General features: G+C 42.8%; 1 protein-coding gene across 1 annotated transcript; it reads left to right on the forward strand.

Moving 5' to 3' along the window:
• The first annotated feature begins 1,145 nt into the window (after window positions 1-1,145).
• On the forward strand, window positions 1,146-24,954 carry LOC139405499 (insulin-like growth factor-binding protein 2-B). The gene is made up of 4 exons (XM_071147872.1): window positions 1,146-1,663; window positions 17,430-17,596; window positions 18,788-18,928; window positions 20,109-24,954. The coding sequence occupies exons 1-4, from the start codon at window positions 1,150-1,152 to the stop codon at window positions 20,286-20,288; spliced, it is 1,002 nt and encodes a 333-aa protein (XP_071003973.1). The 5' UTR covers window positions 1,146-1,149; the 3' UTR covers window positions 20,289-24,954.
• Window positions 24,955-25,200: the final 246 nt, after the last annotated feature.

Consider the following 25,200-nt stretch of genomic DNA (forward strand, 5'->3'; position numbering starts at 1 on the left):
ACACACACTAACTAACACACAGCTATATTAACAGTATTGTACTCTTCATGTAGCCTAATTTTGGCCAGCTAATAGCCTAACCACAGTTCAAAAACACATTATGGACTTAACATAAAAATCCTGTTGATGCAGGATTATTTTGCAACAAAACTTGTCAAATTATTATTCTTAATTTACTCTTAATATTAACATATGGTGTAATCTAAGCCCCCAAAGCATTCTTTGACCCCTCAAATGCTGATGTATCGTTGGCTCCCAGCTACAGAATTGCTTTGCTTGTCATGTGAAAGTTGATGTTTTTGTGGGTAAATTACATTTAGTTTCATACTGTAGATGTTTGAGAGATCTGTATAGCATATTGTGAATCCTCAAATTAATGGACTGTGTGTTGATAAGTTGCTTTTAAATAAGTGGTTTAAGCTTCTACATAAATAGACATCTCCATCCAAACTAGCTTCTCAGTTTCCTCCTCCTTCACTTCACAATTCATTCCAGATAGGTAACCCGCTGCCCACACATATGTATGTACACAAACGTGCTATCTTTGTCCCCCTTGAGTCAACAACCATTGCTCTCAACGGTGGCCAAGAGATACAGACGGGTATGGGTTTACAGAAGCCTGTTTGGTGGATAAGCACAACAACCGCTACTCGCTACCAAGAAATCAATGGGACGTACTGGGGAGGGAGAGACATTTTTTTTTGGTCCAAAAGGCACATCTTTAATTAAGTGCCAATGAACATGCGAAAAATGGAGTGGTCATGTCAGAGACACTCAGCACACGCTGTAATATTATTTTGTACGCTTGTCATTTAAACATACTCTTATGAAGAGCAAAAATGATCTTGACATAATGGCTGAATCGTATGAATGCTTAGGATAATGTTTCACTAGGGACAGCAGTGCAGCCTAAGATAAAATATAATGTTTTCTTATTAGAGATAATATCATTAGAAAGCACACAGCAGGCTCTTGCTATTATAGAAGCATGGATATTAACACACAAGCACATCATTATTCAAATATTGACATTGTACAATTTGTTCCTTCAATAATTTGTAATCCATTGCACACAAACGTTATGTTAAGAGACAACCCACTACTAGATGCATGTAGTCACCTTTGATTCTGACATACACTATCAGAAACATGACAGGTGATAGGACCCTGAGGCTTGCACCACTGGGTCTCTCTCCTGTTTGCTATGCTAACACAGATGACAGTTGCACTTTTGGACACAACGTTTACATCCTTATCTTTTCATGTTACTCTTTAATAAACAGTACAGCTAGAGGCAGAATGGTGCTATATTTTAGCTGCGGTTTGTTTCTGCTTACGTTACTTGTTCTGCCGGGCCTATTGCTCGGGGACTTGGTATTTTATTGTCCTAAATGCACTGCGGAGCGCCAAACTGCATGTCCTAAGCTCGCCACCAACTGTACTGAGATAGTCAGGGAGCCCGCCTGTGGCTGCTGTCCGGTGTGTGCCCGGTTAGAAGGTGAATTCTGTGGCGTCTACACACCGAGGTGTTCCACAGGGCTGCGTTGTTATCCCACTGTAGATTCAAAATTGCCCTTGGAGCAGCTGGTTCAGGGGTTAGGGCGATGCTCACAAAAAGTGGACACAGTACCCAACCGCACTGAAGAGCACCGGGACACGAGTGGTAAGTAACTAGACTGTCACTAAGAGAAGGTTATCATTAATTTAGGGTATTCTGTGTTATACACAGGGCCCTGTGTTTTGGTTAATCATGTTACATGACCTGGATTTGAACCTTTATTTTAAGCCTTTTCCAGAAATGAGAATTAGACAACAAATTACAGCATTTGTCTGAGGATGGTGCTGAACCATCTGATATAAAAAACAAAAGGTGTCAGTTTAATGAAAATGATTTAAATAAAGAGTAAAACCCAGGTCATGTGACATGATAAACCAAAACATAGTGTGTGAGTTATTTAATTGGCCACAAAGGTCTCCACACAATGAAAGTGCATGGCATCTGCTAAATGTCATGTCACATAGCCTGGTATCATACGGAATATATATTGCTTCTCTGGGTGTTTCTATCATAATTAGATCAGCAATATACAGTGCCTTGCGAAAGTATTCGGCCCCCTTGAACTTTGCGACCTTTTGCCACATTTCAGGCTTCAAACATAAAGATATAAAACTGTATTTTTTTGTGAAGAATCAACAACAAGTGGGACACAATCATGAAGTGGAACGACATTTATTGGATATTTCAAACTTTTTTAACAAATCAAAAACTGAAAAATTGGGCGTGCAAAATTATTCAGCCCCCTTAAGTTAATACTTTGTAGCGCCACCTTTTGCTGCGATTACAGCTGTAAGTCGCTTGGGGTATGTCTCTATCAGTTTTGCACATCGAGAGACTGACATTTTTCCCATTCCTCCTTGCAAAACAGCTTGAGCTCAGTGAGGTTGGATGGAGAGCATTTGTGAACAGCAGTTTTCAGTTCTTTCCACAGATTCTCGATTGGATTCAGATTATACTTCTTTTTGTTTTCAAAAATATAGTTTTTTTTATCCATTAGTATATATATTTTGTTGAACTGCTAATCATGTTTGGCTGACCCCATTTCTCAGATTTCTTTAAACGAAAAGTAAATGTTTAACAATTTCCCCCCTTTTCTAGTTCCCAGAGCAGAGGTCAAACATGAATACTGCTGGCAGTAACGCTGTGCCATCTGACATACAGCATACCCTTCACATCAGATTTCCATTTCATGAGCCAGTCAAGTGTACAGAGGTGCTATCAGTTGTCTTTTGCTTGAGAGGAGATGTCCCAGATCTACCACCTTGGGGCTCTCTACATCCTCATTAATTAGGTAGCACGTCATACACCCATACAGAGTCTTCCTCTTTTCACCCTCCATCGTGTGTTTGTTTGATAACAGTTGCTGTTATTGGCATGACATCACATCTTGTAGCAAATTGAAGAGCTGCATGAACTCATGCACCATGTGCTTTCGTTCCCCAATACACTCAACAAAAAAACTTGAGAGTACACACAGTACACCCTTAACTCAATGGTTTCACTCATCACTTTAAAGGGATTATGTGCTTGGATGGATATTTAAACCTTTGCCCTCATCTGCCTGAGTGCACATTGCACAGGCTGGAGCTGCATTCAGTCTCTCAAAGACACTGTTCTGGCACAAAAACATTCCCAGATGTGGAAGAGTTAATAGTGGCAGTTTGGAAGCAATCAAATCCATGTTCCTGTTGTCGCTCCATGACTGATGTTTGACCATAAGTCTGTTTAGGGTTGCAAAGTTACCTGCATTTTACCAAAGTTACCAGAAACTTCAGTACCTTTGGTAATGAACAGAACATCTATGGCAATCGATTGTAGCTTTGATCATTTATAATTAAATAATTGCACATATAGTATTCATGTATTATATTTGTGTCCATGTTGTCCATGGGGTTTTCTAGTAGATTGACCATATGGTTGAAGAGGAAATGGCCTAACTCATTTTTAAAAAGCATGTCATCAACAATGATTATTATTTTTAAATTACAATGCAACTCTTCCAAATGTTGTATTTTTTTTCACAACTGCCACCAGTTGTCACAAAATATTGACAACAAACACATATTGACATAGTCAAATAAATACATTTGTTAAAAAGAAAAATGCATAAAGGATATTTGATGCTGAAACCCTCCCATTAAACAACAATGGTATTCACAAAGTTCATGGTTTGTATTTAGGATAATGTTTTACAGCTTTGGCTTTCTATTGTTTATTTTAAAATCATCTTATTTAATTATTTCATATATATTTTACATGTGATAAAGCCACACAGAGGAACAGAAAATTCTTACAGACACCTGTGATAATCTGTAGTACCTAACAGGGCCACTAGATGTCTTGTGATAAATTAAAATCCTTGAAAGATACCAAAATTCTGATAGTTTACTGGTAAACTGAGAATGTTTTCAATAATACACCCTCTCTTGCGACCCTAAATCTATTACCTATTTTTGTATCTCTATTTTCTCTCTTTCTCCTCTCAGTGTGTTGTCTTTGGACGGGCATTGATCCTTGTAGCCCTGCAGGTAATGGTGTGCTCAGACTTGGTGTTCTCACACCCCTACAGGTGTTTTATTACTGTGTGTGTGCGCGTATGCGTGTGCGTGTGTGAGTGAGTGAGTGAGTGAGTGAGTGAGTGCGCGCGCATGCGTGAGTGTGTGTGTGTGCGTGTGTGTGCGTGTGTGCGTGTGTGTGTGTGTGTGTGTGACAGAGCGAGAGATAAAGATAGAGAGGGAGGGAGTGCTCTGGGTGGAAGCTGCATTTTAGTACATGTGACCCTGAAGACACACCCTTTAGGAGGATAAAGAACTCCCTTTTCCAGGAAGGCAATCAGCTGATGTTCTCCTTAATTGAATGCCATTAGCTTTACATTGAACCTGTTCTGAAAGAAGAAGCTATGGGCCAGGAGAATTATGAGCCATTTAGAGGTCAAAACAGGATGGAGACCAGTTGAAAAAGGTGGTTTTCTAAACTAATCAAATACTGTATGTTTTAAAGACAGAGCTCACAATAGTCAAAAACAGCAACTTGTTATCATAAGTTATCCTATTTTAGCACATCCTAATCTTGTTCATCAGACTTCCTCCCAGTGCTCAGAAGGTCTGGTAGGCCAACACTTCAAACATGGCCTTTGTTGGGCCAGTGGAAAGTTCTGGAAAATGTCCATAAGCTAATATAAAAAGTCAGGGAGAAAGTCCAGATGCATAGCCATTGGCTTAACACTCATCAATCATCTCCCACAACACCTCCCCTGTCTTGTGTGTCTGTGTATGTTCGCCTTTTCTGTGCTCGTCTGATGCAACGTGGAGATTTCATCAAATTTAGCTTGCTGTTTGAGTCCTTGCTGTTTGAGTTTTTTTTTTTAGGGTTGTTAGTTTTCCCAACGATTCCGGCACATATTGATCACAGATTTGGATGATATATAACCAGTAAGGCTGCTATATTAAGCTAGCTAGAGTTCAGCCACTCAAGTAATGTTGAATGAATGTTTTTGCTCGCACACCACATGTTTCTGATTCACAGTCGTGTGATTCGCTATGTTCAAATAATGACAAATCCTTAAGTTCACTCCCATAAAGGACACCTTTTTGTTTATTGGTGTTCCAGGCTCATATGCACAATTAGCCCGGGGACAAGGTTAGGCACATCATGACTATTCCCGCAGGATAACTTTGTGTGACTTTTTGTGAACTTCCTGTGATTTATTGCAAGTTTTTTTATTTTTTACCATAAGTAAGCCACGTTGCAATTGACACATACGACAGCCATGCCTCTCCTTCCCTTTGGAATAACTTTCATCAAATACTTCTGGACTTTTGACTTTGAAGAGTTGGAAGAAGCAGCAACTCATCTAATGTTCGGGGTTTTTTGGCTCGACAAAACCTACTCAATTATTTAACTTGTTTGAAGTGGTTTAGCCTCGAGTGTAGCCTAATACTGTTTTAAGTATGGACATTTCCTTGGCAGACAAGGAAGGTTTTATTTGGAACATACTGTAGTTACCACATTTTGAGAGCACAGTTCTACTGTAAATGACAACCACTATTGAGAAAAGAAACTAACATCATAAATGACATTGTAAACACTGTATATTACTCACCCTTAGTATATTGCTGATTTGAGCTGTGAATGTGTACCCAAAATCATTCACAAAGTCCCCAGTTCAGATGACTTTCCACAGGTAAGATGCAGTTTCTATGGCCAAGATTGGATCACCACTAGTGTCGCAAAGTGACTCTAACAAGCTGAAACGTGTATATTTCTGTTTGAAAAGTGTAATTTCAACAGCTTCTGCCACAGTGCATTTTAGCATTGAATCTGGGTCACCTTTATTTGGACTGCCAGAACACTATACTCTCTACTGCTGAGGACATTTTGACCTGACATTTTGACAGCCATCCCTGACATTTTGAGGAGAAGCGTACTGAGTAAAGTCATGCCAAACTAGATATGAATAGCCTTTCTCTCATTCCCTTGTTCTCTTTCGCGCTCTCTCTCTCGCTCGCTCGCTCGCTCTCTCCGACTCTCCCCCTCTTTCTCTCTCTCTCTCCAACTCTCCCCCTCTTTCTCTCTCTCTTTCCGACTCTTCCCCTCTTTCTCTCTCTCTTTCCGACTCTTCCCATCTCTCTCTCACTCTTGCTCTCTCTCAGACACTCAGGCACGGTCACTGTACTCTGTATGAATACCTTTGTCGAGTCATCGGGTTGCTCTCCCTCCCGGGAGTGATTTAATGTCTCAAAGCCATACTCCTCAGTTTGTGCCTCCCTAATTACAGATAAGAGTTAGTGGAGTGAGACACACACACACACATGCTCACACAGTGCCCCCGGCAGGTAGTTCACCTCCCCTGAGAAGGCAGGCAGAGAGTCCTAACTCAGCAAGAAAACCAGACTAAAAGTGCTTCCATACTATTCTGTGCTCACTTCCCATGACATGAGTGAGTTGGGGTGGGCATTCTATGTTTTTGTTCTATGTTTTGTATTTCTGGTTTTGGCATGGTATGGTTCCCAATCAGAGGCAGCTGTCTATCGTTGTCTCTGATTGAAAACCATACTTAGGCAGCCTGTTTTCCCACTATGGGTTGTGGGTACTTGTTTTCTGTTTTGTGTTGCTGCACCTTACAGGACTGTTTTGTTTTCGTTTCACTCTCTTTGTTATTTTGTTTAGTGTTTATGTTCCTAATAAATAATATGAACACTTACCACGCTGCGCATTGGTCCGATCCTTCATACTCCTCGTCAGAAGAGGAGGAAAATCGTTAGTTGGGCCAATTCAGCCTGCTCTTAGTAAGCCGAGCGATGCTGCAAAAGGCCAGTGTGAAAGACAGTGTAACTGGGCCAGCATGAAACATTGTAACGGGTACACCATGAAAATCAAATCAAATGTTATTTGTCACATATACATGGTTAGCAGATGTTAGCAGATGTTAATGCGAGTGTAGCGAAATGCTTGTGCTTCTAGTTCCGACAATGCAGTAATAACCAACAAGTAATCTAACCTAACAATTCCACAACTACTACGTTATACACACAAGTGTAAAGGGATAAAGAATATGTACATAAAAATATATGAATGAGTGATGGTACAGAACGGCATAGGCAAGATGCAGTAGATGGTATCGAGTACAGTATATACATATGAGATGAGTAATGTAGGGTATGTAAACATATAAAAGTGGCGTTGTTTAAAGTGGCTAGTGATACGTGTAATACATAAAGATGGCAAGATGCAGTAGATGGTATAGATTACAGTATATGCATATGAGATGAGTAATGTAGGGTGTGTGGCTGGAATTGAGTCAGTATGTTGGCAGAAGCCACTCAATGTTAGTGGTGGCTGTTTAACAGTCTGATGGCCTTGAGATAGAAGCTGTTTTTCAATCTCTCGGTTCCTGCTCTGATGCACCTGTACTGACCTTGCCTTCTGGATGATAGTGGGTTGAACAGGCGTGGCTCGGGTGATTGTTGTCCTTGATGATCTTTATGGCCTTCCTGTGACATCGAGTGGTGTAGGTGTCCTGGAGGGCAGGTAGTTTGCCCCCGGTGATGCGTTGTGCAGACCTCACTACCCTCTGGAGAGCCTTACGGTTGTGGGCGGAGCAGTTGCCGTACCAGGCGGTGCTACAACTCAACAGGATGCTCTCGATTGTCAATCTGTAGAAGTTTGTGAGTGCTTTTGGTGACAAGCCAAACTTCTTTAGCCTCCTGAGGTTGAAGAGGCGCTGCTGCTCCTTCTTCACCACGCTGTCTGTGTGTGTGGACCATTTCAGTTTGTCCGTGATGTGTATGCCGAGGCACTTAAAACTTACTACCCTCTCCACTACTGTCCCGTCGATGTGGATAGGGGGGTGCTCCCTCTGCTGCTTCCTGAAGTCCACGATCATCTCCTTTGTTTTGTTGACGTTGAGTGTGAGGATATCTTCCTGACACCACACTCAGAGGGCTCTCACCTCCTCCCTGTAGGCCGACTTGTCGTTGTTTGTAATCAAGCCTACCACTGTAGTGTCGTCTGCAAACTTGATGATTGAGTTGGAGGCGTGCATGGCCACGCAGTCGTGGGTGAACAGGGAGTACAGGAGAGGGCTCAGAACGCACCCAGAACGCACCCTGTGGGGCCCCAGTGCTGAGGATCAGCGGGGTGGAGATATTGTTACCTACCCTCACCACCTGGGGCGGCCCGTCAGGAAGTCCAGTACCCAGTTGCACAGGGCGGGGTCGAGGCCCAGGGTCTCGAGCTTGATAACAAGTTTGGGGGGTACTATGGTGTTAAATGCTGAGCTGTAGTTGATGAACAGCATTCTAACATAGGTATTCCTCTTGTACAGATGGGTTAGGACAGTGTGCAGTGTGTTTGCGATTGTGTCGTCTTTGGACCTATTGGGGTGGTAAGCAAATTGTAGTGGGTCTAGGGTGGAGGTGATATGGTCCTTGACTAGTCTCTCAAAGCACTTCATGATGACGGAAGTGAGGAGTCGTTTAGCTCAGTTACATTAACTTTCTTGGGAACAGGAACAATGGTGGCCCTCTTGAAGCATGTGGGAACAGCAGACTGGGATTACGATTGATTGATAACTGCCCGTGTCAGTGGCACTGTATTGTCCTCAAAGCGAGAAAAGAAGTTGTTTAGTCTGTCTGGGAGCAAGACATCCTGGTCCGCGACTGGGCTGGTTTTCTTTTTGTAATCTGTGATTGACTGTAGACCCTGCCACATACATACACGAGCGAGTTCACACCCCCGAGCTGTCGTTCTGCCCCTGAACAGGCAGTTAACCCACTGTTCCCAGGCCGTCATTGAAAATAAGAATTTGTTCTTAACTGACTTGCCTGGTTAAATAAAGGTAAAATAAAATAAAAATAAAAATACCTCTTGTGTCTGAGCCATTGAATGGCGACTGTACTTTGTCTCTATACTGACGCTTAGCTTGTTTGATTGCCTTGCGGAGGGAATAGCTACACTGTTTGTATTCGGTCATGTTTCCGATCACCTTGCCCTGGTTAAAAGCATGGGTTTGTGCATTCAGTTTCGAGCGAATGCTGCCATCAATCCATGGTTTCTGGTTTGGGAATGTTTTAATAGTTGCTGTGGGTACGACATCGCCGATGCACTTGCTAATAAACTCGCTCACCTAATCAGCGTATTCGTCAATGTTGTTGTTTGACGCAATGCGGAACATATCCCAATCCACGTGATCGAAGCAATCTTGAAGCGTGGAATCAGATTGGTCGTACCAGCGTTGAACAGACCTGAGCGCGGGAGCTTCCTGTTTTAGTCTCTGTCTCTAGGCTGGAAGCAACAAAATTGAGTCGTGGTCAGCTTTTCCGAAAGGAGGGCGGGGAAGGTCCTTATATATATAAACACTTATCTCCCTCGCTAGCTCTAAGCACCAGCTGTCAGAGCAGCTCACAGATTACTGCACCTGTACATAGCCCATCTATCATTTAGCCCAAAAAACTACTTCTCCCTCTACTGTATTTATTTATTTATTTATTTTGCTCCTTTGCACCCCATTAATTCTATCTCTACTTTGCACATTCTTCCACTGCAAATCTACCATTCCAGTGTTTTACTCTGTATATCGTATTTACTTCGCCACCATGGCCTTTTTTTTCCTTTACCTCCCTTATCTCACCTCATTTGCTCACATTGTATATAGACTTATTTTTCTACTGTATTATTGACTGTATGTTTGTTTTACTCCATGTGTAACTCTGTGTTGTTGTATGTGTCGAACTGCTTTGCTTTATCTTCGCCAGGTCGCAATTGTAAATGAGAACTTGTTCTCAACTTGCCTACCTGGTTAAATAAAGGTGAAATAAAAAAATAAAATATGCATCGCTGTTAGAATAACAATGATCCAGGGATTGACCAGCCCTGGTAGCACAATCAAAATGCTGATAGAATTTGGCGAGTCTTCTTTTCAGATTGGCTTTGTTAAAATCCCCAGCTACAAAGAATGCAGCCACAGGATATGTGGTTTCCAGTTTACATAGAGTCAAATAAAGTTCGTTCAGGGCCGTCGATGTGTCGACTTGGGGGGGAATATATGCGGCTGTGAATATAATCGAAGAGAATTCTCTTGGTAGATTATGCGGTCGACATTTGATTGTGAGGAATTCTAAGTCAGGTGAACAGAAGGACTTGAGTTCCTGTATGTTGTTATGATCACACCACGTCTCGTTAATCATAAGGCATACACCCCCGCCCTTCTTCTTACCAGAAAGATGCTTGTTTCTGTCGGCACGATGCGTAAAGAAACCAGCTGGCTGTTCCGACTCCGATAGCGTGTCTCGAGTGAGCCATGTTTCTGTGAAGCAAAGAACGTTACAGTCTCTGCTGTCCCTCTGGAATGCTACCCTTGCTCGGATTTCATCAACCTTGTTGTCAAGAGACTGGACACAGCTTGACCATGTGGTAATACAGATTAGGCATGTTATCAACAATAGATAAGATCTTGCTACCATGGTAAGGTAAATACCTGTCTATTTGTGGAAAAATCACCCAGATTAACTCTTCAGTCATATCCCTGTTTACCTTTGTGCTTATGGTCTTGCCTACACCTAGTGAAAAGTGATTGAAATAATTTGAGAAAATAATGTTACGTTTTATTTGGAATGGCAAGCCAAAATTAAATGGGCCTATTTATAAAATGAATATGAATAGGAATGAATATGAATTCAGAGGGCAGAAATGTTTAAATATTAAAGCATTAGACCTCTCTCTAAATCCTTCAGTCATACAAAAGGTATAATTAAATCCAAACTGGTTTTCTAACAAATTAGTGAGAATGTCTCACACCATGTTCAAGAATGGCCTTTTCCTCTTTATTCAGATTACAAACTCTCACTTTCAGTAGAGGAAGGACATCAGAAATAGATGGGAGAGGTTGAGGGTAGAGGAAGGACATCAGAAATAGATGGGAGAGGTTGAGGGTAGAGGAAGGACATCAGAAATAGATGGGAGAGGTAGAGGGTAGAGGAAGGACATCAGAAATAGATGGGAGAGGTTGAGGGTATAGGGTAGAAGAAGGACATCAGAAATAGATGGGAGAGGTTGAGGGTAGAGGAAGGACATCAGAAATAGATGGGAGAGGTTGAGGGTAGAGGAAGGACATCAGAAATAGATGGGAGAGGTTGAGGGTAGAGGAAGGACATCAGAAATAGATGGGAGAGGTTGAGGGTAGAGGAAGGACATCAGAAATAGATGGGAGAGGTTGAGGGTATAGGGTAGAGGAAGGACATCAGTAATAGATGGGAGAGGTTGAGGGTAGAGGAAGGACATCAGAAATAGATGGGAGAGGTTGAGGGTAGAGGAAGGACATCAGAAATAGATGGGAGAGGTTGAGGGTAGAGGAAGGACATCAGAAATAGATGGGAGAGGTTGAGGGTAGAGGGTAGAGGAAGGACATCAGAAATAGATGGGAGAGGTTGAGGGTAGAGGAAGGGCATCAGACATAGATGGGAGAGGTTGAGGGTAGAGGAAGGACATCAGAAATAGATGGGAGGTTGAGGGTAGAGGAAGGACATCAGAAATAGATGGAAGATGTTGAGGGTAGAGGAAGGACATCAGAAATAGATGGGAGAGGTTGAGGGTAGAGGAAGGACATCAGAAATATATGGGAGAGGTTGAGGGTAGAGGAAGGACATCAGAAATAGATGGGAGAGGTTGAGGGTAGAGGAAGGACATCAGCAATAGATGGGAGAGGTTGAGGGTAGAGGAAGGACATCAGAAATAGATGGGAGAGGTTGAGGGTAGAGGAAGGACATCAGAAATAGATGGGAGAGGTTGAGGGTAGAGGAAGGACATCAGAAATAGATGGGAGAGGTAGAGGGTAGAGGAAGGACATCAGAAATAGATGGGAGAGGTTGAGGGTAGAGGAAGGACATCAGAAATAGATGGGAGAGGTTGAGGGTAGAGGAAGGACATCAGAAATAGATGGGAGAGGTTGAGGGTAGAGGAAGGACATCAGAAATAGATGGGAGAGGTTGAGGGTAGAGGAAGGACATCAGAAATAGATGGGAGAGGTTAAGGGTAGAGGAAGGACATCAGAAATAGATTGTAGAGGTTGAGGGTAGAGGGTAGAGTAAGGACATCAGAAATAGATGGGAGAGGTTGAGGGTAGAGGAAGGACATCAGAAATAGATGGAAGAGGTTGAGGGTAGAGGAAGGACATCAGAAATAGATGGGAGAGGTTGAGGGTAGAGGAAGGACATAAGAAATAGATGGGAGAGGTTGAGGGTAGAGGAAGGGCATCAGAAATAGATGGGAGAGGTTGAGGGTAGAGGAAGGACATCAGTAATAGATGGGAGAGGTTGAGGGTAGAGGAAGGACATCAGAAATAGATGGGAGAGGTTGAGGGTAGAGGAAGGACATCAGAAATAGATGGGAGAGGTTGAGGGTAGAGGAAGGACATCAGAAATAGATGGGAGAGGTTGAGGGTAGAGGATGGACATCAGAAATAGATGGGAGAGGTTGAGGGTATAGGGTAGAGGAAGGACATCAGTAATAGATGGGAGAGGTTGAGGGTAGAGGGTAGAGGAAGGACATCAGAAATAGATGGGAGAGGTTGAGGGTAGAGGAAGGACATCAGAAATAGATGGGAGAGGTTGAGGGTAGAGGAAGGACATCAGAAATAGATAGGAGAGGTTGAGGGTAGAGGAAGGACATCAGAAATAGATGGGAGAGGTTTAGGGTAGAGGGTAGAGGAAGGACATCAGAAATAGATGGGAGAGGTTGAGGGTAGAGGAAGGACATCAGACATAGATGGGAGAGGTTGAGGGTAGAGGAAGGACATCAGAAATAGATGGGAGGTTGAGGGTAGAGGAAGGACATCAGAAATATATGGAAGATGTTGAGGGTAGAGGAAGGACATCAGAAATAAATGGGAGAGGTTGAGGGTAGAGGAAGGACATCAGAAATAGATGGGAGAGGTTGAGGGTAGAGGAAGGACATCAGAAATAGATGGGAGAGGTTGAGGGTAGAGGAAGGACTTCAGCAATATATGGGAGAGGTTGAGGGTAGAGGAAGGACATCAGAAATAGATGGGAGAGGTTGAGGGTAGAGGAAGGACATCAGAAATAGATGGGAGAGGTTGAGGGTAGAGGAAGGACATCAGAAATAGATGGGAGAGGTAGATGGGAGAGGTAGAGGGTAGAGGAAGGACATCAGAAATAGATGGGAGAGGTTGAGGGTAGAGGAAGGACATCAGAAATAGATGGGAGAGGTTGAGGGTAGAGGAAGGACATCAGAAATAGATGGGAGAGGTTGAGGGTAGAGGAAGGACATCAGAAATAGATGGGAGAGGTTGAGGGTAGAGGAAGGACATCAGAAATAGATGGGAGAGGTTAAGGGTAGAGGAAGGACATCAGTAATAGATGGGAGAGGTTGAGGGTAGAGGAAGGACATCAGAAATAGATGGGAGAGGTTGAGGGTAGAGGAAGGACATCAGTAATAGATGGGAGAGGTTGAGGGTAGAGGAAGGACATCAGAAATAGATGGGAGAGGTTGAGGGTAGAGGAAGGACATCAGAAATAGATGGGAGAGGTTGAGGGTAGAGGAAGGACATCAGAAATAGATGGGAGAGGTTGAGGGTAGAGGATGGACATCAGAAATAGATGGGAGAGGTTGAGGGTATAGGGTAGAGGAAGGACATCAGTAATAGATGGGAGAGGTTGAGGGTAGAGGGTAGAGGAAGGACATCAGAAATAGATGGGAGAGGTTGAGGGTAGAGGAAGGACATCAGAAATAGATGGGAGAGGTTGAGGGTAGAGGAAGGACATCAGAAATAGATGGGAGAGGTTGAGGGTAGAGGAAGGACATCAGAAATAGATGGGAGAGGTTGAGGGTATGGGTAGAAGAAGGACATCAGAAATAGATGGGAGAGGTTGAGGGTAGAGGGTAGAGGAAGGACATCAGAAATAGATGGGAGAGGTTGAGGGTAGAGGAAGGACATCAGACATAGATGGGAGAGGTTGAGGGTAGAGGAAGGACATCAGAAATAGATGGGAGGTTGAGGGTAGAGGAAGGACATCAGAAATATATGGAAGATGTTGAGGGTAGAGGAAGGACATCAGAAATAGATGGGAGAGGTTGAGGGTAGAGGAAGGACATCAGAAATAGATGGGAGAGGTTGAGGGTAGAGGAAGGACATCAGAAATAGATGGGAGAGGTTGAGGGTAGAGGAAGGACATCAGCAATAGATGGGAGAGGTTGAGGGTAGAGGAAGGACATCAGAAATAGATGGGAGAGGTTGAGGGTAGAGGAAGGACATCAAAAATAGATGGGAGAGGTTGAGGGTAGAGGAAGGACATCAGAAATAGATGGGAGAGGTTGAGGGTAGAGGAAGGACATCAGAAATAGATGGGAGAGGTTGAGGGTAGAGGAAGGACATCAGAAATAGATGGGAGAGGTTGAGGGTAGAGGAAGGACATCAGAAATAGATGGGAGAGGTTGAGGGTAGAGGAAGGACATCAGAAATAGATGGGAGAGGTTGGGGGTAGAGGAAGGACATCAGAAATAGATGGGAGAGGTTAAGGGTAGAGGAAGGACATCAGAAATAGATGGGAGAGGTTGAGGGTAGAGGGTAGAGTAAGGACATCAGAAATAGATGGGAGAGGTTGAGGGTAGAGGAAGGACATCAGAAATAGATGGAAGAGGTTGAGGGTAGAGGAAGGACATCAGAAATAGATGGGAGAGGTTGAGGGTAGAGGAAGGACATCAGAAATAGATGGGAGAGGTTGAGGTTAGAGGAAGGACATCAGAAATAGATGGGAGAGGTTGAGGGTAGAGGAAGGACATCAGTAATAGATGGGAGAGGTTGAGGGTAGAGGAAGGACATCAGCAATAGATGGGAGAGGTTGAGGGTAGAGGAAGGACATCAGAAATAGATGGGAGAGGTTGAGGGTAGAGGAAGGACATCAGAAATAGATGGGAGAGGTTGAGGGTAGAGGAAGGACATCAGTAATAGATGGGAGAGGTTGAGGGTAGAGGAAGGACAGAAGTAAAAACAAAGCTGGAAGTAGAGGCCTAAGCATTGTTGCTCACTAGTTTAGTGGTTGGAAAGTAAAAAGTTACACTACAGCTCAAACATTTTAGAACACCTACTCATTTAAGGGTTCTCCTTTATTTGTACTATTTTCTACATAGAATAATAGTGAAGACATCAAAACTATGAAATGACACATATGGAATCATGTAGTAACCAAAAAAGTGTTAAACAAATCAAAATATATTTTCTATTTGAGATTCTTCAAATAGCCACCATTTACCTTGATTACAGCTTTAAATCAAGGTGACCAAAGATGGTAAAACTTCAAGTGGACCAAACATAGATTGGCAGTTCATCATTTATTTATGAATTGTACAGATGGATGAGAAGCAGAAGACAGGCGGGCCCTCTGATATCGCAACAGGTTGAGGCTTGTATACAGTATGTGCAGAGGGCTGTGACTTTAACAGCACAACCAATCTCAGGCTATTTAAAACCTGTAGTATACAGTATATACAGTTGCGCACACCGTCGCCTATGAGACTATAGTCCCGACCACTTCTGACACTTCTCACTGCCCAGCAGGAGTGTGTGAGACACATACCAGCAGGACGGTGCATTGAGGCAGCCCATGTGAATCTTTGTCTTCTAAACGTGACAACACAATGTTTACAGAAACGTGTCATTAGAAACACAGTGCTTTAGTAACGACCTTGTGATTAAAGGAGAGCTTGTGTGTGTGTGTGTGTGTGTGTGTGTGTGTGTGTGTGTGTGTGTGTGAACTCATACACATCATCCCCTGTTTCAGGGCACAGATTCCGTTTTGCTTGACTTAAGGGCATGTATAGGAGCTAAGAAAACAGATGTCATGTATTCTGCAAACCTGAGAGCCAATACAGGAAAAATTATCTTCAGCACTCACCTTTCTTGTTTGGAACGAGTTTCCTGTGCATATAAACTTGTTATGTGCATATGTCCTTGTTTTGTATTCTTTGCAAATACAGTGCCTTCAGCCACTATTTACTTATTCCACATTTTGTTGTGTTACAGCCTTATTTAACTAAAAATGTATTTAAAAAAAAATTCCTCACCCATCTACAAAAAATAATCCATAATGACAAAGTGAAAAGTGTTTATCTCATTTAGATAATAATTCACAACCCTGCGTCAATACATTAAGAATCACATTTGGCAGCGATTGCAGCTCTGAGTCTTTTTGGGTAAGTCTCTAAGAGCTTTCTACACCTGAATTGTGCAACATTTGCACATCATTCTTTTCAACATTCTTCAAGCTCTGTCAAATTGGTTATTGATCATTGCCAGACACCCATTTTCAGGTCTTGCCATAGATTTTCAAGTTGATTTAAGTCAAAACTGTAACTCGGCCACTCAGGAACATTCACAGTCATCTTGATAAGGAACTCCAGTGTAGATTTGGCCTTGGGTTTAAGGTTATTGTCCTGCTGAAATGTGAATTCATCTCCCAGTGTCTGGTGGAAAGTAGCCTGAACAAGTTTATCTGCCTTGCTTAGCTCCATTCTGTTTATTTTTCATCCCGAAAAACTCCCCAGTCCTTAACAATTATAAGCATACCCATAACATGATGCAGCCACCACTATGCTTGAAAATATAGAGTGGTAGTCAGTAATGTGTTGTATTGGATTTGCCCCAAACATAACACTTTGTATTCAGGACAAAAAGTGAATTGCTTTGCCACATCTTTTGCAGTATTACTTTAGTGCCTTGTTGCAAACAGGATGCATGTTTTGGAATATTTTTTAGTCTGTACAAGCTTCCTTCTTTTCACTCTATCAATTAGAACTGTGGAGTAACTACTATGTGCCCTTCTTTGCAAAGCATTGGAAAACCTTCCTGGACATCTGTGTTTGAAATTCACAGCTCAACTGAGGGATCTTACAGATAAATGTGTGAGCTACAGAGATGAGGCATTCATTTAAAAATCATGTTAAACACTATTATTGCACACAGAGTTCATGCAACTTATCATGTGACCTGTTACGCAAATGTTTGCTCCCGAACTTATTTAGGCTTGCCATAACAAAGGGGTTGAATATTTATTTACTCACAACTTTTTAAACCTTTTCATTTTTTATTAAAAGGTAAAAATGTCACACTTTTGACATTATGGGGTATTGTGTATAGGACAGTGACAAGAAAAATCACCAATTAAACTCAGGATGTAACCCAACAAAATGTGGAAAAAGTCAAGGGGTGTGAATACTTTCTGAAGGCACTGAACTAAGCCTGTGTGTGTGTGTGTGTGTGTGTGTGTGTGTGTGTGTGTGTGTGTTTGTGTGTGTGTGTGTTTGTTTGTGTGTGTGTGTGTGTGTGTGTGTGTGTGTGTGTGTGTGTGTGGACCTATAGGGGAGCTGCCGGGCACTGAGGGCCCCACTATGAAGAAGCCGACCAAAGATGTCAGGATCTGGATATGGTCCAAAGATATGGCTCCAAAGCAGGCCCAGAACGAGCTCAAAACCAAGATGAAGACCAACAACTGTCCCGAGGAACCTAAGACCCAGCAGCCCATGAAGGTCAGGAAAAACCATTACAAAAAAAATAAAAATACGTCTTTGTTCACATCTGCTATACGAGAGATACAATTCAGAAACTTAATGAGCATTAGTATTTTCGAACTACATAGTTTAGCTCTAAGCGTTGGATTTTGCTAGGGTTAACTCATTCTAGAACTGTGTCATAGGAGCCTCCCTTCCTCCCTAAACATGCTGCTGTGTAAGTTGATTACAGTAAAGAAAGTGGTATTTGTAATTCAACCGTAGTTTATTGAATACTGGCCTTAATGCAGAGGTCACTGGTGACCCTGGTCGGCATGGTATTTGGTACGGCAGTGCCCTCGCCTGGACACACGCTGGCACGCTCTCACAGACTGTTATTTATTCAAATAAATTATTCCGATTATTTATTTTAATACTGCAGCATTTTGACCTTCAATACATTTCTATTACAAAGTAGAAATACCAAAGCCGAGTTGTGGGTTTGCAGAGGGACAACTAATCTGAAGATTCACTATTTTTACAGCCTGCTGGAATGGTTAAAGATGGGTTTTCTGTTTCCGTGAGTTGTCAGAGTATGAGGTAGATAGTGAGATCATAATTTTCTCCAACTAGAGATTAGAAGACTTGTTAAGTTTAGAGGAGCCTGCTTTTTCTACATTATCCTTCCCTCAACAGAATGTGTTAGAACTATGCATCCATATGGTATTGTAAGATCCAAATAAGATCGCTGGCAGGCCATGCCCCACTCCTATCAGGCCAAGCCATCAGAGGACACACTTTGACCCATTATGATACTTGTCAGATACACTACTGTACAATATAGAGCAAACCTACAGCCCTCAGCTCTGTTAATCTGGGCACCTGTCATACAAACCTTCAGCCCTCAGCTCTGTTACTCTGGGCACCTATCATACAAACCTTCAGCCCTCAGCTCTGTTACTCTGGGCACCTGTCATACAAACCTTCAGCCCTCAGCTCTGTTACTCTGGGCACCTGTCATACAAACCTTCAGCCCTCAGCTCTGTTACTCTGGGCACCTGTCATACAATGCAATTCTTTATTTGCTGTATGGTGCTGACTTGAATGTCTAAGTTCAACAGTCATGGAGACAACTTGCTGCCATAACAGACAATAATATCTTACAGTAGGCCTGCCTGGTGCTGCTGATGGTCTATTTCTGAACTTTTGTATTTGGTTGGTGCTATTCAGGGCCCTTGTGCACAGGAGCTGGAGAAGGTGATGGAGGAGATCTCCAAGATGAGCTTCCATGATAACAGGGGACATGTTGATAATCTGTACCAACTCAAATTCCCCAACTGTGAAAAGATAGGCCAGTACAATCTCAAACAGGTAAGTCTCAAATCGTTGATATGTTTAATGCAATTTATCATTCTGGTAAAAGGGTCAACTGAAAATGGTTGAAGAAAAACAATGTTGTCGTGATTTTCTTTTTTATCCACACACACACACACACACACACACACACACACACACACACACACACACACACACACACACACACACACACACACACACACACACACACACACACACACACACACACACACACACACACACACACACACACACACACACACACACACACACACACACACACACACACACACACACAGGGTAGAGGCACAGTGTGTGTGTAAAAGTATACCCCCTTACCCCCCGCCCTCACTCTCACCCACCCTAAGCCCGAGAATGGGGTGATGTTTTTAACAGAGTTACAAGGTAATATTTGCAGACAGACTGTAGCCAGGCATTGGGAAGATTTCCACACTACACCAGTCAAAACATTGGTTACCAATGATAATTTTCTCAGTTTCCTCTGCAAGCTTGTCTTTGTTGCTGGAACGACCCACTTATTTTTAGAATGTGGTCAAAACAATGATATGACATATCTGTATTCTGAACATACAGCATCAAGGAACCTGTCTGAAGTTGTAAGAGAGAGAAAGAATGAATGAGGGCATTGTTTTGATGACAAAACCCCTCGGTACCCAGGGCTCAAAAAATACTGCATCTCCAACAACACTTAATCGTTCGGTAATCATCTTGTTCCTCTGGTTAATACTGTAACTGTCACTTTTTGTTCTTTCTCATTGAAGGAAAAAATGAAGTGTGTTTTTGGCTCTCTCTCTCCTCCCCTATGTCCCTATCCCCCGGATCCAGTCCCGCGCAGTAGAGTTATGACCTCATTCTCGGGGTAGAGAGGAGGGTCTCCACAGGGAGGATGGGGAGCAGGGATGGGGTGGTTGACACAAGGGGGATGGGGGGCATGACATGAGGATGGGCTGTTATTGGGGGGGGGGGGGGGGGGGGGGGGGCAGAGCCTCACCCCTCTATCTCACCTCATCCCGGCCAATCTAAACACAAACACCCTCCTGTTACGTCGCCCCCATCCGCCCCCTGAAAACGCCCCATCTGACTGGATCCAGGGCCTCGTTAACCCTCCACCTCTCTCCATCACCCCATCGTCCTCCTACCCTTTTCTCTCTCATTTTGCCCTTGTGTGTTCCAGTGCCACATGTCCACTCACGGTCAGCGGGGCGAGTGCTGGTGCGTTAACCCCTTCACGGGTGTCCAGATCGCCCAGTCCACCAAGGTGCGGGGGGACCCCAACTGCAGCCAGTATGTGGAGGAGCAGGAGATGGAGACTGGAACACAGTCCACTGCCGTCCTGCAGATGGCAGAGATATAACAGCACTTCACTCACACACAGATACCCCCACCACCCACAGTGGAACGGTCCAAATTGACTGACAGCTGACATAGTTGTCATGTGCATGGGTTTCTTTCAATGTAGCTGTTACGTTCCCTGTCCCTTGCCCACTAAGATGCAAAAGAAAGACTAGCCAAAGGTGCTTTAACAAAGTACTGAGTAAAGGGTCTGAATGATTATGTAAATGTCATATTTTAGTTTGTTATTTTTGATACATTAACTAAAAATTCAAAAAAAACTGTTTTTGCTTTGTCATTATGGCGTTTTGTGTGTAGATTGATGAGGGGGGAAAAAAACAATTTAATACATTTTAGAATAAGTCTGTAAAGTAACAAAATGTGGAAAAAGTCAAGAGGTCTGAATCCTTTCCGTATGCACTGTATTTGCCTAAAATATTTTTTTTTTTGAGAAATGGGGGGTAAAATAATATACGTTTCTAAAACTCTCATCCCTATGGAACGAGTGCAACCAAAACAATAGTCATCTCCAACACAGCAAAACGTTTAGTCAAAACAAATTGTGAGCCCGGGCTACACACCGACCAAACACAAAACACAACCTATTGACTGCCCACAATTGAAAGTCAATCAGCAATCAAGTTGTCCTTACCATGGACATGTCTGATTTCAAAGGGGAAACTCTTGCAATATTCGTAGCAACTTTCCTCTCGTGATTTTCCTCAGTGGAATGGCCTCAGGGAAACGAGTGGCAGCGCGTATGATGGTCAAGAGAAATGGTTAACCTCTCTTTGCTTTGGGCAAAGGACCAACATAATCCACCAGAACCCTGCTGAAAGGTTTGTGAAAAGCAGAAACAGACTGCAAATGTGCAACTGGTAACAGCTTGGTTCGGTGTACCCATCATCTGGCAAACGCGACATGATTTACAGTAAACCACAACATCCCGTTTCAGACCAGGACAGAAGAAGTTACGCAAAATACATTCATACGTCTTGATGAGCCCAAGAGTATGGGTCTTGTTGAGCCCAAGAGTATGGGTCTTGTTGAGCCCAAGACTATGGGTCTTGTTGAGCCCAAGACTATCGGTCTTGTTGAGCCCAAGACTATGGGTCTTGTCGAGCCCAAGACTATGGGTCTTGTCGAGCCCAAGGCTATGGGTCTTGTTGAGCCCAAGGCTATGGGTCTTGTTGAGCCCAAGGCTATGGGTCTTGTTGAGCCCAAGGCTATGGGTCTTGTTGAGCCCAAGACGGCCATACTACCATTGTGAGCCAACCTCAGTATCTCTTGTCAAAGCGCAACTGGAACGACTTGAGACACACTGGGCCAATCATCCTGCCTATTAGACCACCATCTCTGTCGAAGTAACCCACATGAACTTCATCAAACTCCTCCTCTGGATGTATATCAGCAGAAAGAGGTAAGAGGGAAACATTTTTACTCTGCTCAGCAATCAAATGCTTCCTAGTCATCGAAGCATCGCATGTAGGTACCCTTTCTTCATTCAGTGGTCCTACAAACTCGCTCGCATTTGGGGTTTTCAAAGGAGAGGTAAACTCAGGTGGTTTAGCAAAATCAGAATCACCCATTAACGTCTCGGACAGATCGACGATGGTGGGATCACTGCCATTCTCCTCAACACTAGACTTGCTACTTGCAACTTTCTTAGACATAGTATGTGTAACGGCACATGTTGGGAACAATCTAGGGTACTTTTCTGATAACCCATCAGGTTCCTCTACTCTGGGTTCCTTACAAATGACAGGATTTGGCACGACCTTCTCTCCAGCCAAATCATTTCCCAAAATTAATGAGACCCCCTTCACCGGTAGGCTAGGCCTCACTCCACCGACAATGGAAACAGAAATAAGATCAGATTCGAGTTCCAAGTTATACAAAATAACTTTCATGCGACCAATCTCCACGCCTTGTACATTGTAACCAGTTGCTGAAGTGTCCGACAAAGGCAAAACACCCTCCTAAATGAAGTACTGGGCTGGCCCAGTGTCTCACAGTATCTTCACCGGCTGCTTAACAGCATCTCCACTCTGCAGAGACACAAACGCGTCTGAAACAAAGGGTTCATACACACCTGATCCAAAATTGTTTAGGAGATACACCAGTCCCAACCAGAGAATTAATGTGCTGGTGTGCTCCCACAAGACGAAATTGCTTTTTCTCTCTCTCATTTTATGTTTCACCTCAGGACACAGAGACAGTTTGTTCTTTCTAACGGCAGTAATGACAAGCTGGTGGATACGAAAAAAAACAGTTTTCTGCCGATCTTTATCTTTGTGTACTGTAGAAATTGACTAAAATCTTGCAGTATTGGGTGAGTTCTCTGGATTGCTTCTTGCGTAGGGATTACTACTGGGTGCTTTGTTTGTGAAGGTAGGTTTATGTGTCAACACAAACTAATCTGCAAGACATGCTTGTTGTCTTGCCAACTCAACATGGCTATGTGATTCTGTCTTCATAATTTACGGAACTGTTGTCCGTATACCTCTGGGACCAACTCGTAAACCCGAAGGATAGCTGCTTAAACAGTGTCATAATCTGAACTCTTGTCAAGAGATAAAGTAGCGTACACTTTCTGAGCTTTTCCCACAAGAACACTTTGAAGGAGCAGTGACTAAATATCTCGTGGCCATTTTAGGGATGTGGCAATCCTCTCAAACTGAGTAAAATATACGTCCACCTCCTTTTTTGTTGAAAGGCGGTACAAGTCAGCTGTTTCGACTAAGATCAAACTCTGTTGAGGGTGCAGGATGGCTTGACTGGATGGCCTCTCTTGTAATCGAATGGAATTTTCAAGTCTTTCCTGTTTGGCTGCACACTCATCTTGTCTTTCCCTGTGCTGTAGTCTCTCCTCATGTTTTCTTTCCCTTTCCTTGTCTTCAAGCTCTTATTTCTGTTGGTCCATCATTGCCTTTAGTTCTACCTTTCGCAGTAGCACGTCTATGGGGCTCACGCCATTATCCGTAGTGCTAATTTCATCAGCCTCTCTCTCAGAGAGGATTTCCTCCTCCACCAAAACAGTACCGATCAACTCTTTGATTACTGCTTTTGGATCACAAGAAGCCACTGATGTTATAATGCTTTGCAAAAAAGAGCAGATTCACCTTAGTACTTTTATCTAGCATCTCCCATTTAGGCTTTTCCACAAATGCTTCCAACTTAAAGTCCATGGCTTTATTATTTATAAGCTTGTGTGTTTATACAACTTTCAGAAATGATTCCACCAATCTTATAACCCCTCAAGGTGGATGTCAGTGACATAAACTCTATCTCAAAGGTGTATTTCAAATATTCAGGCGTAACCCGTACTGACTAACGAGGTGATACCAATCGGTATGCCCTACGTGCTAACGTGCTATACTTGCTAAAGTCCAACTTCCAAACATAAATAATAATAAAAAATATATATAACAGTAGCTTACATGTTTTTGTTTAAGTGCATGCATAGGTGGGGTGTTGTTGTATGCATTCATGAGTTGCATGTTTCCTCACAAAATTGTTTTGAACATTCAGTTTGGACTGATGCCCAACTGAGCATTATACTCAATGCATTGTCAATGAGTTCTGATGAATATTTCATCAAAGGTGTATTACAGTAGCTTGGAAATACAATGATATGTCACAACAAGGAGGCAAATAATTAATAGGAAAAACCTTTTGTCACCATTTTGATGTTGCCAGATTGACTTTAGATACATTATTACATTAGCTAGCTAGCTAAGATTGACGGGAGAACACTGGATTTTAGTTAGCTAATGTTAGCAATGATAGCTATTTTTGACAAAGCTTGCTAGCTAACGACAACATTGCCAACTGTCTAAAGTAAATTTGACGACATGCTAATGATGGCAAAGTTGTTTCCTACTAAATATTTGCCTACTTTCGCAATGTCATCGTATTTCCAGGTACTATAGTGTAATTTAGACTAAACTGTAGTTAGCCTCCGCCCAGAATGCCTGGGCTCATCATCACAATGTCGCTCATCAGACATTATCTATACTACAATTCAAAGCAGGTTTCATAAAGATGTATTTACAGTGTGTGTGCATATCTATGTGAGCTGTCCCCAGCTTTTCGCTGGATAGGTTCTGGGAGTAGCATTTAATGCCGGAGATAACACTATGCTAATCACAGGGCTCTCGCTGCATCTGGTTCAATTGGTTCTATCAGGCGGCAGATAACTTCCCGTTTTTGCAGCTGCTTGCCTTCCATACCGCGTTCCATATCTATTTATTCAACCTTTTCTCTCATCACATCCAGTCGATATGTGTGGAGGACTCACAAAGCCTCACATGAAGCCCCTGGCATATAGAGAACCAAACTAATGGACCCTGGGTGACACTTTATGTTCATGTCCATATATCATAAACACACTAATCTGTTTTAAGTGTATCATTCCATTGATGACGATGCAGTTACATGCTAATGCTAAATTTGAATTGTTGGCAACGCTTTACCATAGCAACCTACACCACTGCATTCTGTTACCCATGTAATTACAAAGCAGTTCCATACAGGTATTACTGTGTAGTTACATAGGTATGTTGTAGGGGCAACTTAAGGTACAGTGTTACCGAATTGTTTCTTGTTAATTTGAAATGTTTAGAAATTTCTGTAGGGGAAATGATATGTTCCTAATTTGCCTTTTTTTAATACACGTTGTCTTCTGATCTTTTCTCTTTCTGGTGTACAGTTCCACATTTGTGTTGTTGATATAGCGCTGCCCTAAAAACATATTAGGTCAAATCGCCTTTGCATGAATGTATCATGTAGGCCCCTCCCTTCAACAAGGTTAGGTCATTTTACATTTTGTTCAGATAACTATCACCCTCTCTACTCTCTCTTCCACTATATCACCCCCATCTACTCTCTCTTCCACTATATCACCCCCCTCTACTCTCTCTTCTTCTGCATCA

This window comes from Oncorhynchus clarkii, chromosome 3, assembly GCF_045791955.1.
Source record: "Oncorhynchus clarkii lewisi isolate Uvic-CL-2024 chromosome 3, UVic_Ocla_1.0, whole genome shotgun sequence".
Taxonomy (NCBI): domain Eukaryota; kingdom Metazoa; phylum Chordata; class Actinopteri; order Salmoniformes; family Salmonidae; genus Oncorhynchus; species Oncorhynchus clarkii.